This window comes from Podarcis vaucheri, assembly GCF_965113315.1.
Source record: "Podarcis vaucheri genome assembly, chromosome: 6".
Lineage (NCBI taxonomy): Eukaryota > Metazoa > Chordata > Lepidosauria > Squamata > Lacertidae > Podarcis > Podarcis vaucheri.
The window spans coordinates 60,602,649-60,622,163 of NC_138764.1; the positions used below are offsets into that span (position 1 = coordinate 60,602,649).

Below are 19,515 nucleotides of genomic sequence, written 5' to 3' on the forward strand. Positions count from 1 at the left end.
TCTGGAGGGCCACACATTCCCCATCCTTACATTAAAGAGTATGCCTAAATTTTCTCCATTGCCTGATTGAAAATGGTCAAAACGTATGCATTTGGGGAAATGATTTCCTGTGGAAGATTAGCGGTGAAATCAAGTGGAAACTACTGGTGAGGATGGAGCAGGCAGGAAAAAGTGTCAAGGGTGCAGAACAACAGATGCCTACAACTCCAGAGGGAGAGGCAGTGAAGGTCTTTACATCCAGTTGGATGGCTAGTTGATGTCTGGAATGACATGGAGATGCATTTTGGGGGGTTCCAGAATCCTCCATGAGCTCTTTGAGCAGCTGCAGCTGCTGTTAGAGGCAAAGAGCATTAGTGGGAATGACTGGCACAAGCTGGCATCCAGCCTTGGCATCTGTCGCATGAAAATCAGGTGACTTAGTTTTAGGACCGATTTCGGTGATGTTATTTGATATTGTTGTGCTTGTTATTATTATAGCTTGTGTATATTTATCCAGACTATAAGCCACCTTGGATATTTTACTGGAAGGTGGGATATAATTTGTGTCAATAACTTACCTACCTTGGAATGGCAGTAGATTCCACACGCACACAAAAATAGTTGGGTAAGGCAGAACAATAGTGTCTTGCCAGGACCTTTTGGTCCAGTGTGCAACAAAAACATACAAATATTAGTTTGAAATTGACCAGCCCTTGTGTTTTTATCACATTTGGGTTGACTGTTCACAAGGATGGCCATGGCAGCTTCCAGTCAAAACTCCTCCAAATGCAATCCTATGCATATCTACTCAGAAGTATGTCCTATTAATTTCAATGAAGCTTACTCCCAGGCAAATGTGCTTAGAATTAATCATAACCTAAACCTACCCTTTTTGCCTGGGATTTTGTCAGCAAGTAGGCAATGCTGCTTTTATGGCTATTTAAGACGGTTGCCTTTTCCAGTCTTCATTAATTGCTTTTAGCTTCCACTTTCCTTTTACTGTCTTTGTTTATTAGTTTGCCAGCGTGGGAAATGCAGGAGGTGAGATGAATCTCCGTGCTTCCGTCTTTCATCCTACACTGCAGGTAATTTTCTTAATATCCAGGCTGTTTCCTGACAGCCTATTTATTTTGCATTCATCCTGATTTGTTTGCAGAGAGGTCATATGATATCACATCAAACAATTGTTACCTTACTTATTCCAGTGCACTTTCCCGTCACTTTATATACTCTAAGGAGCCTGATTTTTTTTTGGGGGGGGTGAGGAGCTGTGCAGAGTGCAGAACCCACTTCCACTGCATAAGCCAAGCCATAACCTGGTGTGAACGGCAGGGTCTCGGAAAAAAGATTGCACTCCTTTTGCTGCTGTGCCACACGGAGCGAAGACATACTTGACTTAGAATTTTGTCCAAACCCTCTCCCAGACAAACCATAAGCTGTAAGCTATAGGGAAAACCAAGATGGCTTCTATAAACTGTACAACTTCATGCGGTAAGTGGGATGACACAGCTTTGGAAGCATAAATCCACTTTTAAAAAAACGTAAAATATCAAAACAAAGCCACTTCCTAAACAGCTCTCCACAGCAACAAACAAAAACAAACACATTAAGGAAACACCTTGTATTTCGAGCTCATGTTCATACACTTAAATAACATAAACTTAAAACCATCTGTATTTGCATATAACTTTTATTTTGACATATATATTACAGAAACTACCATTTAACATTTACTTAGTGCCAGTAGTGTGCCAGGCACTTCACAATTCAGAAGTACATAGAAGGCATAGCTTTCCAGGAAAACAACCCAGTGCATTCCCCATGAATACCCCACACAACGAATGCTGGAGTGCTCATTTGGGGAGTGTGATAAGACGCACCTTCGCTGTATCTCCAAAGGTAGTAGCACCACCATGCCCCCATGGAGGGGTCAGATCTTGATGGAGGTAGAAAGGCACAATTGTTTTTTGCTTGGTGCATGATGTGATACACGCAAGAAACCTTATAGACCCAGATCCAATAGAAGGTCTTTCTTGGCCTTTTGAGACCAGAACAATCCATCCCTGGAAGATGTCTGTCTTGTATTAAATAGAGGGGCATCTTTCCAAATCCCAAAGCAGTCTGTGTATACAGCAGGAGAGCTGTAGACTCTTTTCCTCCAATAAACACTCAATTCAGGATCTGCATTTAGAACTGGAATTATCCAAACTCCTTGCCATTAAGCAATGTGATTTGAAGAGGACAGCCCCTTTCCCTGTTTGTATTTATTTCCCCGGAAGACGTTCTTTCTTCTTCCTCCAGCGATTCACACGTCCAGCACTGATTCACTTTTTGAGCGATTGCCTTGCAGGTAAGGAGGCAAGATAATGAAAAGCAATTCTGCTGGATGCACTGATATCCTGGGTACCTCTGGATTATTAGCTTCATTCCCTTTGAATCCCTGAGGGCAAGGGGGCTGTTAAAGCTGGGTGTGATGCACGGAAAATAATAAGCAGCTTCTTAAATAGAATACAGAACAAAGGGAGCAGATTCATAGCTACATTATGGCTTCAAGTATGTATGTAAAAACTTAACTGTCATCCCCAAAGATTTCCTCAATGGCTCATGTAGTTTAGACTGCTGAGCAGTCTACTTGGAGAAGCATTGCCTCTACCTATTTCATGGCTATAAACCCAGAGCTGCCACAAGTGTCACCAGGAGTGTTTCCTATGCTCTAGAGGGGCAACCAATTCTATGGCACAGATGGAGACTATAAGATGGAAACCCTTGAAGAAATGAGTTGGACAGAATATTAGCTAAAGCCTTTAATATATGGGGGTGGGGAGGGGAGGAAATTCATTGCTAGGTAGGAGACAGTCAAATGCTACTGACCAGCCCCCAGAAACGGTGTTCATTTGGAACCTAAGAGGCACCTGCTGCATCAGAGCAGTGGCCCATTTAGTCAGTGGTCCAGCCAGATGCCTATGGGAAGCTACAACAGCACGCATCCCTCCTGTGGTTCCCTGGGTGTGTACTGTCTCCGAAACTGGAGGTAGAACTTCTCCATTGATAGCCTTATTCTTCATGAATTTGTCTAATCCTCTTTTGAAGCCACACATTCTTCAAAAGTTTAAGCAGCATTTCTCAAACAAAGATGCTGGTGAAGCCCGACCTCTGCCTCTACCCAGAACTCCGTGCTCTGAAATTTAAAATGCTTTATCCAGCATAAATTAGGCAAAGTTGCACAAATGCTGATTTTGCAGAATTTAGACCGCACTCCTAATCCCATTTGCTGGGGAGTGAGACCCACTGAATTCAATAGGATTTACTTCAAAGTAGGCATGATTAAGATTGTCTTGTTAGTCTGGTTTTCCTAATCATGGGGTGAAAAAGCTATGGAGGTCACTGGTGCCCCACTGCTAGTCATTAGATATTTTGGTTAGCCACCTCTGAGATTTCAGCAGCATTGCCCATCATTTCAGATGTATCTTCACAGTCAAAAGAGCTTAGATTCTTGCTTATTTTGTAGAAGAATCAATGCTGAGATTCTCAAGAAATTAAATTCTGCATCCAGTACCCTAGCCCGTGTTTCTGCAGCTTTGTCGTTTACATACGCCATACCTGCATTCACTGTATTCATATATAATATTTGAGTCACTTATACAGCAGTTGCTAGCCTGGTCCGAAATGACAGAAGATATGACATGACATGTTTAAATTTGAAGCAACTCAGAATGGTGCAACCTTTTGATCTACACATAATTTCTCCATCAGTAGAAACAAAAATTCCTAAAGCGATACAAAGATTTATTGGAGCAATTCCCGTTCCCAACAGATTCCTTTTCTCCCACAATTTTACTTGGCTCTTCTTTGGCAGAAATGGCTATTTGTTGAAAATACATTGCTGCCACAAATCTCTGTACGTGAGTTCTCATTGCTAGAACTTTTACCATCTCTGTATCTCCATGGACACTCTGGCTGGTGAAATCCACAGTGGTTGACAGCCACTGTGTGGATCAGCTAGTACCAGGGCCTCCCTGCCTCCTGGATTTGCTTTTTTACTCAAATTGTTTGCCACCCAGCCCTTGAGCTGAGTGGCAGGATGTGTACCTATGCAGCAGGGATGAGCAACCTTCTTCTTTCTTCCCTGCCAAGGGCCACATTTCCTTGGGAGAAATCTCCCAGGGCCTATATACTGGCAGTGGGCAGAATCTGAGCCAATGGCGGGTGGTGCCAAAGATCAAAATGTTTGGCATAAACTAAACAAATAACCCCCCCCCTGTTTCAATTTTCACCATGAGTAGTACCTTAGATTTGCAATCTTTTGTAGATCTACTTAGAAGTAAGCTACCATAGGCTTGATAGATTAGATCCACATAAGTGTACAATGGATTTTTTTTGTACAACTGCTGTTCTGAAAAAGATTCTTTTCCTACTTTAGTATGATACACAAACACACACAGCAGAAGCCTACTGATCTGTTCTCAGACAAATCCCAGTTTTAGCATAGCCAGCGGTAAGGAATGATGAGATGTGCAGCTCGTCGTCAGACTATAGGTTCACTGGAAACAAAATGGGACTTCAGAAAAGTAAGATTGCATTGGGCAGGGATGAAGTTCAGCATGCATCAAGACATAACCATTACAAACCTTAAGGCCATGGCAAAGTTAAATTATTGTTAGCCAAATCAAACATTTTAAACAAAACAAATATTGCTGGCATGCACATTCAGAAGAAATCTAGGCGGTGTGACTTTTTTAAAAAAGCAAACAAACAATGTACAGAAAATGCATACATTGCTTCTAAATATTTGTCTTAAGAGCTCTTGGAAACCAAGAAGGAGATGAAAGAAGCTACAAAGTAAGCTTTTGCCTTATAAGCTTTGTAAAGGGAGGAACTGCAAAGCAAGGAAAAGGAACCCTTTGTGCTCAAAATCTTGGCTTCACTGCAGTCAATGCAGTTTTATCCTAGTTTAAAAGCTATAAAACAAGAGTTAAGTAAGCAATGTGGACAGGTTGGTGGAGTGTTGTAATTTTTTTGTAGCTAAGCAGGACTCTGCAGCTAAGGACTTTGAAAACTAGAACTCCTTCAAATGGCAAGTTCCAGCTCTGCACATTTGCTTGGAGTCAAGGACAGCTCCAATCGTGCACCTCCAAATCCCATCAATTTCAGTGGGAGACATAAGCACATGCTCAACTTTCACACTAAAACCTGTAGGAAATGCAGCCTGATCTTCTGCATGTTTACTCTGATCGGATTGCATTTATTAGGGCAAAATTAGAGAACCTGTGGCCCTCCTTACAGCTCCCATCATCCCTGACTACTGCCCATGCTGTATGGGGCTGATGGGAGTTTGTGTCCAATAACATCTGGAGGTCTACAGGTCCCCCATCCCTATCTTACATTAGGGATACCAATTCATGTGCTGACTTTTTGACGCCATTTGCATCAAAGGGAATTGAAGCTTTGGGCTAGTGATTGTCAAAGGGGTAAATAATTATAATGGCATCAAACAAAAAAAAAAGGCCTTCCCCAATTCCTTCAACAACTTTTTGCCTCCCTCCCAAACTGCATACACAGACTACCTGGTCAAGGTGGACAGCAATAATGCTGGCACGCAAGGAACCAAGAGATCTCTGCTGCATGAAAAGAAGTGTATTCATAACTTCTGCAATGGCTGGCGCTCTCCACTGACAGAGAAGAATCACTGCAACTAAGTTAAAAGAGAGTGATCAACTAATGAGCACTATGCTTGATCAAGGAAATAATCTGGTGGATGACAAATAGGTCTGCATATACAGTGGAACCTCGGCATCTTGGAAGCCGAACGCTTTGGTTTTCGAACGCCGAAAACCCGGAAGTAATTGCTTCCATTTTCAAATGCACCTCAGAAGTTGAACGGCTTCCACTGCGTGTTTTTCAATTTTCTCAGTAGATTTTGCTGACTGCCCATTGCTCCTCAGTTTTTGAACGTTTCAGAAGTCAAACAGTCTTCTGGAATGGATTATGTTCGAAAACCGAGGTTCCACTGTAATGAAATATTTTAGACATTGTCTCACTCGGCCGCTCCTTCTGGGATAGGCTTTGTCTAGGTGTACATCTACAGATCTTTGAAGGTGCTACTCATGCTGATAACCCAGGAGCAAATCTACATGATCTCCCAATCAGCCACATGATTCTTTCAGCACTAGAAAAGCATAAGGCAGTGGAAGAATTGACAGCTGTACTGAGCAAACAACAGTGCTGTGCATGCTGCTTGACCTTCTGCTTTCTTTAGGAATGGAATTGCAAAAGCTGAGATTATGCTGGCCCTGAGAACGTTCTGGAAAATGACTTGTCCTCCTTAAGAGATTTCAGGGAGGCTTTTCCACTGGCAACACTGTGAATGTAACCAACCTGTTGTTTTCTCAACCCCCCCAGTGGTCTCTTGAAGTAATAAATCCTCTCCCATACTCAGTTCCACCTTTTTAAATACTATGCTGTGGATTTCTTGTGTTTGAAATCCCCATGTGGATGGTTAATAAGCTGGTGTCATATTGGAAGGTGATAAAGAACCATCTGGCTTCCTTTGGTTGTTTCCTGAATCCTCCTTGACAAGTGTCACCTCCCAGGAGCGAGTCAGTGGCTGGGATGCAAACGGCCAGTGACGCTCTCCTTCCCAGTCACTGGTTGTTGAAGAAGCGTCGCACCACAAAATGGCCCAGCAAAATCACGGCGGCCACTGTCACCACGTACTTCCAGTAAACGTTGCTTAAGTCCAGTGCTGCCGCCTAGAGGAGGAGGAAAAAAATACTGTTACCTGCAGAAATGTTGGGAGGACCCATTCCAGGGTAACCACAGCAATTTCTTGGCATGTATTTCCCCACTCCCTGAAAGAAAAGTTAGATGCCAGGAAGGTGCACCAGCAGCTTACGGAGGTAAGCCTGAGGTTGCACAGGTGCACCAACAGTATCGATCTGGCACATACCCCCAAGGCCCTGCACAGCCCTGATCTCTCCCCCAACACCTTCTCAGTAGACAGCAATGACTCCACTGTTGGGAGGGAAGCAGCCTGGCACTGCCCTACTGCGCCCACTCCTGCCCACCCCAGATCAGTCCCAGCATACTTTCATAGTAAAAGAAATGTGTGTGTGTCTTTTTAAAAAACCAACCCACTCATCTTTGACAGCTCTCTGGTTCACTTACCCATCCTCCCTGCTGGGCAATCCACTGGGCAATGCGGTTTCTAAGCACAAAGTCAGCCATGTAGCGGGCGATCCTGCTTAGGAAGCCGGTCAACCCCTGCTGGTACACATGGATTGCCATCCTGTAGCCGAAGCCCAGCAGTGCTATCACACGACCCCAGTTGATGCCGCTCTCAAACAAACTGCGGAAGAGACCATATTATTATTCTTAGAAAATTCAGGCTACGTTTTATGGCCAGCCCTTTGCTACCCTCTACTGAGGCACAGCTTGTTCGCAGTCTGCTGCTGTAGCATTAAAAGCAACTTTCTGACCTGCCCCCTCACCATTCAACAGCATGCTAGCGTCTTCCCCTGAGCAGTGCTAAGGCACAAGGCATATTTAACAAGACTTTTATATCGTCGAGGGGGGAAAAGGCTATGTACATGCCTTCAGTCACTCGGATCTTGTTCAAGCTGTTCCTCCCAAGAATCCAAATGTACACAGATTACTAAAATGTAGATACTTTCTATTCAGGTACTTTTCTACAGCTGAGAAGTGTGCGTCCCGGAAGGCCAGCCACATGGGCTTCTCAAGGGCTGCAACTCCTCTGGAAGTGAGGCTGCAATCATTCATTCTGTTTCTAATCTACCTTTCATCATAAAGGGATCCCCGGGCTGTGTACAGCAAACGATAAATACAGCAACACAGCAAATATATATTTGGGGGGGGGGACGACCAGAGACCATGAAAACATCTATCTTACAGTTAAGAATCACGATGAAGAACAATTCTCAGCTCACTCCTCCCCAAACGCCTAACAGAACAAAAAAGTTGTTTACTTGACTACGAAAATGTGTGGCCAATCCACAGCTGGGAGGCCACAGTAGAGAAGGCCCTACCCCAAGTCACCATGTTAGGTGGGACCAGGAGTAGGGCCTCCTCCACAGATTGTAAGACTTGAGGTGGGAGATATTGGGAGAGGTGCTCCTTCTATAAGGTAAAGGTAAAGGTACCCCTGCCCGTACGGGCCAGTCGTGACCGACTCTGGGGTTGCGTGCTCATCTCGCTTAAGAGGCCGGGAGCCAGCGCTGTCCGAAGACACTTCCGGGTCACGTGGCCAGCGTGACAAAGCTGCATCTGGCGAGCCAGCACAGCGCACGGAAACGCCGTTTACCTTCCCGCTATAAAGCGGTACCTATTTATCTACTTGCACTTAGGGATGCTTTCGAACTGCTAGGTGGGCAGGAGCTGGGACCGAACAACGGGAGCTCACCCCGCCGCGGGGATTTGAACCGCCGACCATACGATCGGCAAGTCCTAGGCACTGAGGTTTTACCCACAGCGCCACCTGCGTCCCTGCTCCTTCTATAACATGCAATAAAAAGAGGTAGAAGCATCCCAAGACGGCAGAATGGACTGTCATTTCAGACTGCAGGTGATGATGACTTTTTAAATATATATAATATTCATACAAATATACTAATATTCATACAAATAAAAATGAAGAAACAACTTTGTAATAAATTTACACTTAAAAGCACACACACGCAAATATAGTACTCCCCACCCGTGGCTTCAAATGGTACCTCTCTCCCCTAAATTCTGCTTGAATGCACAGGCCAAGCCTGTACTGCCTTAGCTGTTTTAATTCCGAATTTTAGATTGTTGTAACCTGCCTTGGGACCTGCTGGCAAAGGGTAAGTAATAAATATTATAAAAATAAGAATATAATGAGATCTGCTTCCAAAAGGCATATTGGAACAGGGTTAAGGCTCAGTCACATAATTTCATCTAAACAGAAAACAAATTTTCTTCTGTTTGTACAGCTGCAACACCACATTATGTTCATACTGCGAAGTATAAGCACTGATCTGTGGCAATGAAAAGCACAAAAAGTGATGGGTTGTGGCAAATCCTATCCTCAGTTGCAACCCATGGCGCCATTTACACTGGAGATGTCCATAATCTACAGTTGAATAACCCAGCAAATAAATCTGACCCTGTGTTCAAGTGCCAGCAACATGGTCGAAGGAAAACAGAAGCAAAGCAGCACATACTTGGATGCCTTTGGCATCCAAGAAGAAAAGGGGAAAAATAAGACTTGTGAAAGCTGAGAATTGCTATCCACATAAACAGCAAGACACATCCCATATGATGCCTGCTCTGGCACTTAAATCTTCTGGATAGCTCTGCTCTAGGTACCACAGTCTTTAGGGGGAAGAAGTAGGGCCTTTTCTGAGGTGGCACCATCTATAGAACTATGCCACCTCTTTTTGCAGGATGCTCAGAGACGTTTGCCAGTCAACTTGGCTAATATTTAACTGAATTTTACATGCATTTCAACTTGATTGTTAGCTGCTCAGAGAACCCCTTTGGCTGACTGGCAGAATAATAAAAAAATCACAACAGGATTATCATTATTTTTGTGATGGTTGTTGTTGTGGTTGTTTTTTTTTATAAAAAAAACAGAATTATAAGACAAAATGAGACTTAAACATGGAAGCATGTCTCATTAGGTTGCATAACCTTGAAGATTTGTGTGCCATTGTAAAAATCTCAGCAGGCATAGTATGGAATGGAGAGAGTTCACACACACATCATCACTGAAAGAGAGGGAAGAGAAAGCACTGTAGGTTAATTTACCTGGTTGCAGTACACTGACCACCTCAAGGTGGCAAAGGGGTGAGAGCAACGCTGCTTGGCTTCCCAAGGAGGGGAGAGCAGGAAGAGAGGACACAAGAGACAGTTAAACAACATTCACAGGGAACGAGTATGGGTGCACCCGTCTATAGGCATGTATGTGCTGTGGGTCAGGGAGCAGAAAGAGAATTATGAGGGAGACCTCTGACCCAAATCCTTCTTTTGGCAACTGACCACCATGGACAAGCTCTGGGCTGCAACAAAGCTGCTTGTCGCCAGACCACCTATGGTAATTTCCCTACCTGCCTGCTGCTTTAGAAAGAACTTGGCAAGAGGGAATGGGTTGATCCCTTCACTTTGCAACATGGCATGGGGAGGGTCCAGGTGTTTGGCTCACTACTTTGAGCAGAGTTTCTGCAAAACCTCCTACCTTGATCACACAAGTGGCGTGAACATGCAATTAAAGCTGTGTGGGTCAGAAAATGACAGTCAAGATGGAATCCTTGTAGTGGCAGCATTTTTTCCTTAATAAGGACCAAAAATGGGTACAAAGTCCCTTCCTAAAAACTGCAGTTACATATTGAGTCCACACTTACTCCCCTGTTTTAATCACCCACTTTTCTGTAGTGACTTTTGTGAAATATGCTACTATTTGCAATTCTTAGTAACTTTTCAGCTCCAAGAACATCGTAAGACCCGGAGGACAATAGCCTGATATTTATAAATGAAACAAGTACGTTTTTAAAGTTGCTGTCCTCCAGCACCAATTGTTGTCATCATTATCATCATTCTTTTTCCAGAGAATGTGAATGCAATGACCCAAATCTCTCTCTATACGTCTTGTGTATGTTTAATTTTTGTTCAGTTATACTGTTGTCCTTTATTTCTTTATTGTTGTAGGTTATTGATGTATATGTTTTTATTTAACTAAATAGATTTTTTTAAAAAAACCAATCTCAATTAAAACCAAAACAACATCAATAAAATCAAAGCAAACTACATTAAAGCAACAAGCCCAAAATTTGTCTCAATCTTCTCCCTCTTCTTATGAGGGAACCTAACAGAGCAACATCTGAGAACTCTTCATATCAGAAAACTGAGCCAGTTTTTGGGGAGGGAGAAGTAGAGTCTGGGAGACCTACCTGGAGGCTATTTTGATGAAGTACTCATAGGCATTGTCCCTGGAGGGCTTCAGTGACTTCAGCATCTCAGAGAACTCGCTGTCATACCGTGCATTGATGTCATCCCCTATGGTGGCCAGGCGCCTGCCCACTTGGTTGTTGATGCTGCCCAAGAGACGAATGACTGTGTTAGACATGCCTGTGGAGGCAGACTGGCATACGGCTTGTATTTTGGGTATAGGTTTCAAATATGTGCTCTTACTTGTCATGCTCCGGCTGCATCACAGCTATTTCTGGATCTATTGGCGCTTCCTGCCCAGTCTGCTCCTGCTCCTGTTGGTATCGATAGAAAACATAGCTCTGGAAGACCTCTTCTGTCTGCTGTGCCACCTGGTCTTCTGCAAAAGGGCAACAAGAAGGATAAGAAAACAGGCACCTCCATCTAGAGCAGAACATGTGGTATTCCAGATGCTCCAGCTCCCAGGAAATGCAGCCTGATCTTCTGCATATTTACTCTGATCGGATTGCATTTATTAGGGCAAAGTTAGAGAACCTGTGGCCATCCTACTTGACCACTGGCCACACTGGCTGGGGCTGATGGGAGATGGAGTCCAACAATGTCTGGAGGGTCACGGAGTCCCCATCCTTGCTATATATGGGAGCTGAACTCAACTGCCTTCTCCCACATGAACCTGGCCACCAACTGAGATCTGCTTTCGAGACCCTTCCCGGGGTTTCCCCCTTTGAAGGCTAAGCAAGTAGCTGTGGGAGACAGGGCCTTTTCTGTGGTGGCATCCATCCAAGCTCCTTCCCTAAAATTCACCAACACTTCATTTTCTATCTTTTAGGTACCAGCCCCAGCCCATCCTGTTCTCTTGTGCTTTTAATGACTTTAATAAACAGTATTTAAGGTCCTTAAAAAAATTATTTCTGCAATTTAATAATTGCTTCATCTGCGTTGTAATATGCTAGTCTTCATGTTTGTCCATTCTGTGAAGGACTGAACTAGACATGACATTCAATTGCCCCAATGAGAATTTCCCTTGGAATGCAAATAGCAGGTTTGGAGAAGTGATTTTTGCAGCGCTGGTAGGAAGGTGTGGCTGTACAGACTTGGAAAAATCCAACTTTTCTAAGGTCTACTGCCTGAATTGTCACAGTTGTGAAGAGGGTCGAAGCTGAAAACGCAGTGGCTGAGGACTGAACAACTAAGTACAGTGGTACCTCGGGTTACATACACTTCAGGTTACATACGCTTCAGGTTACAGACTCCGCTAACCCAGAAATAGTACCTCGGGTTAAGAACTTTGCTTCAGGATGAGAACAGAAATCGTGTTCCGGTGGCACGGCAGCAGTGGGAGGCCCCATTAGCTAAAGTGGTGCTTCAGGTTAAGAACAGTTTCAGGTTAAGAACGGACCTCTGGAATGAATTAAGTACGTAACCAGAGGTACCACTGTAATAGAAACACAGAGAATGCCAATTTACTGATGGTGCATCCATGAAGCTCTATAAGGAATGAGGAACCTGTAGCTCTTCAGATGTTGGTGAACTACAACTCCCATCAACCCTGCCCATTGGCCATGCTGGCTGAGTTTGATGTGAGTTGTGAGTCCATCAACATTTATAGGAAGATCCCTGCGACAGCTCCCTCTTTGCTGTGCATCAGAGCCCAAGCTAGACATTCAGCAGAGAGGCAAGTCTGGAAAGCTCTGTCTTTACTCAATTCTCTGTTTCTTTAAAGCTGCAAAAATCCTGTGAAAGGCCCTAGGGACATGTCATACCGGAAATCAGGGTTTAATGCAGGCCTCTGATGCCTCAAAGTAGAAGGGAAAGGAAGACCACAATTTGACAGAGAGAAGGTGGGGGTGGGAGGAAGGAGTCAACTCTTTCCCCTGCACTCACCCTCATCCTCCAGCTCCTATTAGCAGGCAAGCAGGAGCCTTGGAATCCCAGCTTATGGGGCGCAAACAGCTGGCAGGGGAGTGAAACCAAGTGGGAAGGCAGGGAGAGAGATGCTTAACCCTTCCCCACTGCTGGAAATTCAGTCTTCTGCCAGCTATTTTTTTTCAGATGTTCAATGGAGATCTGGGTCTACTGCCAAATGATTAGGTTAGGCTATGCACCCAGACTGCAGACACAACCAGCGAGATTAGACAAGGCACATTCCATGGATTTTGGACAAGTACAGTCAAGTGCAGAGTCTTCTCAGCAAGGATTTTACCATCTCCACTCAGTTTGACTTTCCGTATCAGGAAACACGAGGGTGCACACCTCTGTTCATTTAGCCAAATGGACAGCTTTTAGATTACTCACATTAGCATTCCCAGCTTTAACTAGGAAGTTCAGAAAGGAAAAAGGTTCCATCCCATCTTTCAGCAAGAGCAAGCATTTCCTTTTACACTGGGGCAAGGGAGGGAGCTACCCTCTTTGTGCCTGGGCTGTGGTGAACGGGGGAGGGGACACCGTTGGTCCTGTTTGCTTGCCTGATGTCCTGAGAGGGAAAGGGAATACAGGGCTGAAAGCTAAGGTTAAAGATGGTGACTGAGTTGAGTGAGATGGTCTTAGGCCAGTCAACTCCCAAATATTATATATTTAGTGACTTTGCTCCCTTTTGTAGTCTTGATGATTGATTTATTGAACCTATAATAATAATTAATAATAAATTATTATTTATACCCCACCCATCTGGCTGAGTTTCCCCAGCCACTCTGGGTGGCTCCCAATCGAGTGTTAAAAACAATACAGCATTAAATATTAAAAACATCCCTAAACAGGGTTGCCTTCTAGTATATTCTATATTAGGTAGTATTAATATGCAGGGATTTTTGGGTCCCAAAGCAAAATATAAATAAGCAACAACAAACCACTTTTTTGTACTTTGTGAAGACGTTTTTAAAGATTATCAGTTCCAACAGTAGGATAGGTATCACACCATGAAGTTAGAACCAGCATGTAGCATAGTACAGGCATGTCCAACTGCTTGATTGTGATCCTGGTTGATTGTGTGATACTTACCGATCTCACAATTAAAAAAATATATATTTAAAAAGCTCAACAACTTAGGTCAGGGGTAGGCAACCTAGCGCCCATGGGCCACAAGCAGCCCACAGGGGTCCTTTATTTTTTTATATATATATTTTTTATTGGTTTTACAACATTTTTTAAACAATACAAACAAATAAAAAGACATACAAACACGTATAATTTCATAACCTTTTTTTCATAACCCTCACTTCTCGGACTCCCCCATACCTCCCCTTTCTGCATCCCAATTTCCAAAGTTTTCTCAGCAACTTCTAATTAATTTTATCCAACATGTGTCCTCTTAATCTTTTCTTCAGCTTACTCTTATGTCGCTGTAATCCCCTTTTCTTTCTCAAAACCTCGACATTTTAACATTCCTCAATCTTATAATAGTTCTTAAGATAAATTTTAAATTTCTTCCAATCTTCTTCCGCCGTCTCTTTCCCCTGGTCACGGATTCTGCCAGTCATCTCAGCCAGTGTCATATAGTCCATCACTTTCATCTGCCATTCTTCCAAGGTGGGTAGATCTTGTGTCTTCCAATACTTTGCGATGAGTATTCTTGCTGCTGTCGTAGCGTACATAAAGAAAGTTCTATCTTTCTTTGGCACCAATTGGCCGACTATGCCCAGGAGAAAGGCCTCTGGTTTCTTAGGGAAGGTACATTTAAGTACTTTTTTCATTTCATTATATATCATCTCCCAGAAAGCCTTAATCTTTGGCGGCCCACAGGGGTCCTTTAACCGGCCCACGAACTGCCCCATGAACCACCCACTTGGGGAGTCCCTGTGCACTGCGCTAAACTGGTGCAGCGTGGGGACTAGCTTCCGCGGTGCCAGAAATCGCGTCTGTGCATGCTCAGACTCCAGAAATCACGTCTACGCCGATGCCGGAAATCGTGTCTGTGCAGATGCAGGAAATTGCGGCCCGGGTGTGAACCGGCCCAGGCGAGGTAAACCTTGCTGACCCCTGACTTAGGTGAAGCCTCCCCCAGGCAATCCAATGGGTAGATCACTGTCAGATTTTTTTAATAGTGGGAGTAGATCGTAGTCTCTTGGGAGTTGGACACGCCTGGCACAGTAGATACAGCACTGACCTGAGGAAACCCCAGTTGAAATCTCAGCTCAACCATGGAGTTCACTAGATGACCTTATGCCAGCCACTCTCAGCCTCACCTACCACACAAGGCTGTTGTGAGGATGTGGGGAGAGGGGACCATGTGCTCCATCTTGAGGACATCACAGGAAGGGCACCATAAAAATGTAGCATCCTTACTGAAGTGTGTGAACCTCATAGGCCACTTAGCCCATGCACATCGAAGGCAGCAATCCTAGGCATGTTTCCTTGGGAGTAAGCTTTGGTGAATATGGGACTTACTTCCTAGTAAGCATGCATCAGATCTTGCTAAAAGACTTCTTAATACAGAAGAGCTGTGCCTTCCAGAGAGCCAGTGTGGTGTAGTGGTTAAGAGCGGTAGACTCGTAATCTGGGGAACCGGGTTCACATCTCCGCTCTTCCACATGCAGCTGCTGTGTGACCTTGGGCTAGTCACACTTCTCTGAAGTCTCTCAGCCTCACTCACCTCACAGAGTGTTTGTTGTGGGGGAGGAAGGGAAAGGAGAATGTTAGCCGCTTTGAGACTCCTGAAGGGGAGTGAAAGGTGGGATATCAAATCCAAACTCTTCTTCTCTTCTTCTTTGCCTTCCTCTCATCACCCTCTGATGGGGCAAGAGCCATTTGGGTCCAGAAGCAAGTTTCCTGCACAGATTGCCCTTCTAAATCCGCCATCTATTAAATGGAGGTAAAACTATACAGTGCTCCTGAAATCTTACACACATTGCTGAAAACTTTGGCGCTGTTGGCTCCAGCGTGGCCAAGTGGAAGTTTATATTAGGCTGCAAATCAGGTGAAAAGTTAACTCCTTGCTGTATGCAGTGTTATCAAATCTTTCCCTGGCACAACTTAAAACATGACCACAACAAGCTCTTTAGGTGGCTGCAAATGATTTTATTTACCACTTGGAAACTTTACAGAGGTGCACATGCTACCACAAAAGGAAACCTGGTCATTTGTAACAAGGAGTGAGAAATGTATTTTTTACCACCAAATCTCCAAACTTCAGGAAAGCAACTATGAAGTAGAAACTGAAACGTCATGTGACTGGATGCTACATTTCCCGAACGGTTATCTGCAAACCACGTTCAAGTTTCCAAGAAGTTAAACAGTCATTTGCATCAGTTAATCAATAACTGCATTATAGTATGAAGATGCAAAGTGCCATGGAATTCTTAAGCATAACTTTCATTGAAAGAGCCCTTTCCCCTCCCCCTGGCCTTTTTGGGGTCTAACTCTTTCATGAGATGGAGGGAGCAGGGTGGGGTGGAAGATGCTTCAGTAGGTTAGGCTGTTTAAAGTGAACATCTAAGCAACTGTCTGTTCAGTAAGATATTAGCCGTGTTTGCCCATCATAATAAGCCACAAACCATGACTTACTGTGCATGCAATGTATCCAATTTATTCATTGCCGCTAGCATTGTGAGGAAACAACCCCTGATCCCTGGCTTAGCATTATACTGGAACTAAGAACTGTGGTTAACAATGATCTGTGGCCCAGGTTTGCTCTTGGCTTACCAACAGTGGTTTGTGGGGAATGAAACAAAGCAAGACCCATTTTCGACTTAACGCTAAGCCAAGGATTGTGGCTTGATTCATTCCAACATTAATGGGGAGGAGGGAAGTTGAGTGAAATTTATTCCTTTATGGTGTGCCACAGCTTATGGTTTACAGTAACATGCGAAGGCAGCCATAGTATAAACTGCTCTACACTTTCCATGATGTTGATGACCCAAGGCACAGATTTCACCAGATTATCTATGTGAATTAGGGTTGGGCGACATCTGGTTTTCAACAACATGCTATATCACCAGCTAAACTTTGTGATATACTGATAAATCACAATGTCTGAAATAAGGATGGAGCTATGTAGAGGCAATGGCTGGCTCCAAGGTTTTCCCCACATTGTGATTTTTCTGTAGTACACACAAATCATGATTCACAATATATTGCAAGGTCAAAAATATGATATGAACTTGAAACTGGTTTTGGATGATGTATTGATATATTGCCCAGCCCTGACGCGGGTGGCACTGTGGGTTAAACCACAGAGCCTAGGACTTGCCAATCAGAAGGTCAGTGGTTCGAATCCCTGCGATGGAGTGAGCTCCCGTTGTTTGGTCCCTGCTCCTGCCAACCTAGCAATTCGAAAGCATGTCAAAGTGCAAGTAGATAGATACGTACCGCTCCCGCGGGAAGGTAAACGGCGTTTCCGTACGCTGCTCTGGTTCGCCAGAAGCGGCTTAGTCATGCTGGCCACATGACCCGGAAGCTGCATGCCGGCTCCCTCGGCCAATAAAGCGAGATGAGCACTGCAACCCCAGAGTCAGTCACGACTGGACCTAATGGTCAGGGGTCCCTTTACCTTTTACTGTGAATAAGATAAGATTGCCCATGGCTGGCAAACCATTATGGGTGTCACCTCACTCCCATCAAGACAATGGTCAAGCAGCTCACCAGGCCAGACTAGATAAGGCAATGCTGATCCTTGCAGAGGGCAATGCCAACACTTAAAACAGCCAGGTCCCTTTTAAGGAATAGTGATACTGTGGCGTCCTAAGAGAGACATCTGCTTATACAAATGTTAAAGCTGCATTTGAAAGCAGAAACGGGCACTGTCAATAAATCAAACAATAAAAGCCTTGCACCAGACCAGTCCTGGGTGGGGTCTTGTGAAAATGAAACCATACAGCTGACTCATCTCAGGGTACAATTTGGTTGCAAATATTCTAACTACCCACAAGTTGCAGACAATGAGAACGAAAAACACTCATGTCTTCAAATATTGTTCTTTTTTTTTAAAAAAAAGGATTCCTGTGTCTCCATCCTCTTCTGGAAAAAGAAGCATCCAGTACATCATGACAAACACAGCCAAAAGGAAAGCAACAGCTGAGTGCAGGGGGTATGTGTGGGAGGAAGAAGCACTCGGACCACAGAGTTTAACCCTTTCACCCCTTGCCACAGTCCTGATAATAATTCTGCTCCCCGGGCATATTCCGGGCAGCTGCTGGGGCTGGTGCACACACTGCTCTCAGGGTAAGGCTGAACCACACATTAAGCTGCTTACAAATGTTACACAACTCCAACATGGAGCTGGTGATCAACAAAAGAGGTTTAAAGACTCTCAAGGCAAATCTTTAAAAATGTAGTATAAACACCAACAACTGGGAAACACTGGCCTGCAAGCGCTCCAATTGGAGAACAGCCTTTACCAAAGATGTCATGGGCTTTGAAGACACTCAAACTCAGGACGCAAGGGAGAAACGTGCTAAGAGGAAGGCATGTTTGGCAAACCCTCACCGTGATCAACTCCCGCATGGAAACCTATGTCCCCACTGTGGAATGATGTGGGGATCCAGAATTGGCCTCCACAGTCACAGACCCACTGTTAAAACTGTGTTTATGGAAAACAATCTTATTTGGCTATGAGTGATTGCCAAAGAAGAAGAAGAAGGATGCAACTCTTATGCATGAAGGACGGGGAACCTCTGTTCTACTGGCCAAACGTGGCCCACCACATTTCCTGTAAACCACACCCACCGTGTGATGTCAGGCAGAGTCACGGCTACAGAAAGCAGGACTGAACTCCCCTTTCAATATGATGTCAGATAAAATTAGCTTGCCAAGAAGGGAGAGATAAAGATCTGGCCAAGCAGTTCAAAAAGGTTCATCACCCATGCTATGAATGGTAGATAAAGAGGAGAGAAAACACAGGTGTGCTTTGTAGATGCCTGAAACACCTCTCTTTTTTTTTGCTATACACAATAACACTCCTGTAAGGAGTTAGGAGCTGGGTTTATGTTAAGAAATACACTCTCTTCTTCTGCTCCATGCATCTGCTAGAAGCTTTTTCATTTAATCTACTGGTGTATTTCAGTTGAAACCAGGCTGTTTCCCTTTGCACAAATCTAGCTGAATTGTAACTGTTGACTCACTAACACTGATGAGTCAACTGAGCACCGAACAACAACAAATTTCATACACGGGGAAAGCAAACATCAGAGGACATAACCTGAAAAACGCCTAGGAACAAAGGATTTCAAGGAAGAGGTGGCAGCCTTCGAGTGACCAGAAGCGACCAAATGTGCTTTGGGCTCGGCTGAGTAGATGAAATCATGCCTGGTTCACACAAGAAGGCAGAAATCTTGCTTTGTAAACACCAGCTTTATAAACAGGACGTGGTCAAAATATAAAAGGTTTGGGGCAACCCATTATGCGAAGTTAGCAAAACCTTTGAAACGGAAAATATTTCTATTTTCAAATCATCACGAACTTTTCCTGTTTTGCTGCTCCATTTTCATTTTGTTTAAAATAAGATTTAAATAGAAAGGCACAATGCCTCAGGATGTTTTCCTGCTCACATGCTATGTTGAAATGAATGAAAGCAGCCCATGAGCACACTTGTTATGCAATGTCACTGTTTTCCTGTTAGACTGCACTCTTTCAGAACACAATCCAGTACTGAAGTTCCATATACTGTAACAAACAGCCTTT

General features: G+C 44.0%; 2 protein-coding genes across 6 annotated transcripts in view; one reads left to right on the top strand and one right to left on the bottom strand.

Annotated features, from left to right (window-relative positions):
- The window catches only part of OARD1 (O-acyl-ADP-ribose deacylase 1), a gene marked incomplete at its 5' end in the record, with an annotated part of 56,018 nt that extends 46,444 nt beyond the window's left edge, over positions 1 to 9,574 (top strand). For 2 of the 3 annotated variants that reach the window (XR_014220852.1, XR_014220853.1), the window contains 2 exons: positions 996 to 1,064; positions 2,281 to 2,805. Of the gene's footprint in view, positions 1 to 995; positions 1,065 to 2,280; positions 2,806 to 8,339 lie in introns of those variants that run through there. The other variant, XR_014220851.1, reaches the window with a different exon arrangement.
- The window catches only part of BAK1 (BCL2 antagonist/killer 1), a 40,150-nt gene continuing 22,286 nt past the window's right edge, over positions 1,652 to 19,515 (bottom strand). Inside the window, exons 3-7 of one of the 3 annotated variants that reach the window (XR_014220850.1) lie at positions 11,146 to 11,281; positions 10,905 to 11,048; positions 7,144 to 7,324; positions 3,715 to 6,728; positions 1,652 to 3,549 (exon numbers count right to left, since the gene is read on the bottom strand). Coding sequence is in view for 2 of the 3 variants with exons in the window: in XM_082227134.1 (XP_082083260.1) it covers positions 6,621 to 6,728; positions 7,144 to 7,324; positions 10,905 to 11,048; positions 11,146 to 11,281 (569 nt within the window). In the remaining variant the exon portion in view is untranslated. Of the gene's footprint in view, positions 6,729 to 7,143; positions 7,325 to 9,583; positions 9,825 to 10,904; positions 11,049 to 11,145; positions 11,282 to 19,515 lie in introns of those variants that run through there. The other 2 variants (XM_082227134.1, XM_082227135.1) reach the window with 2 other exon arrangements.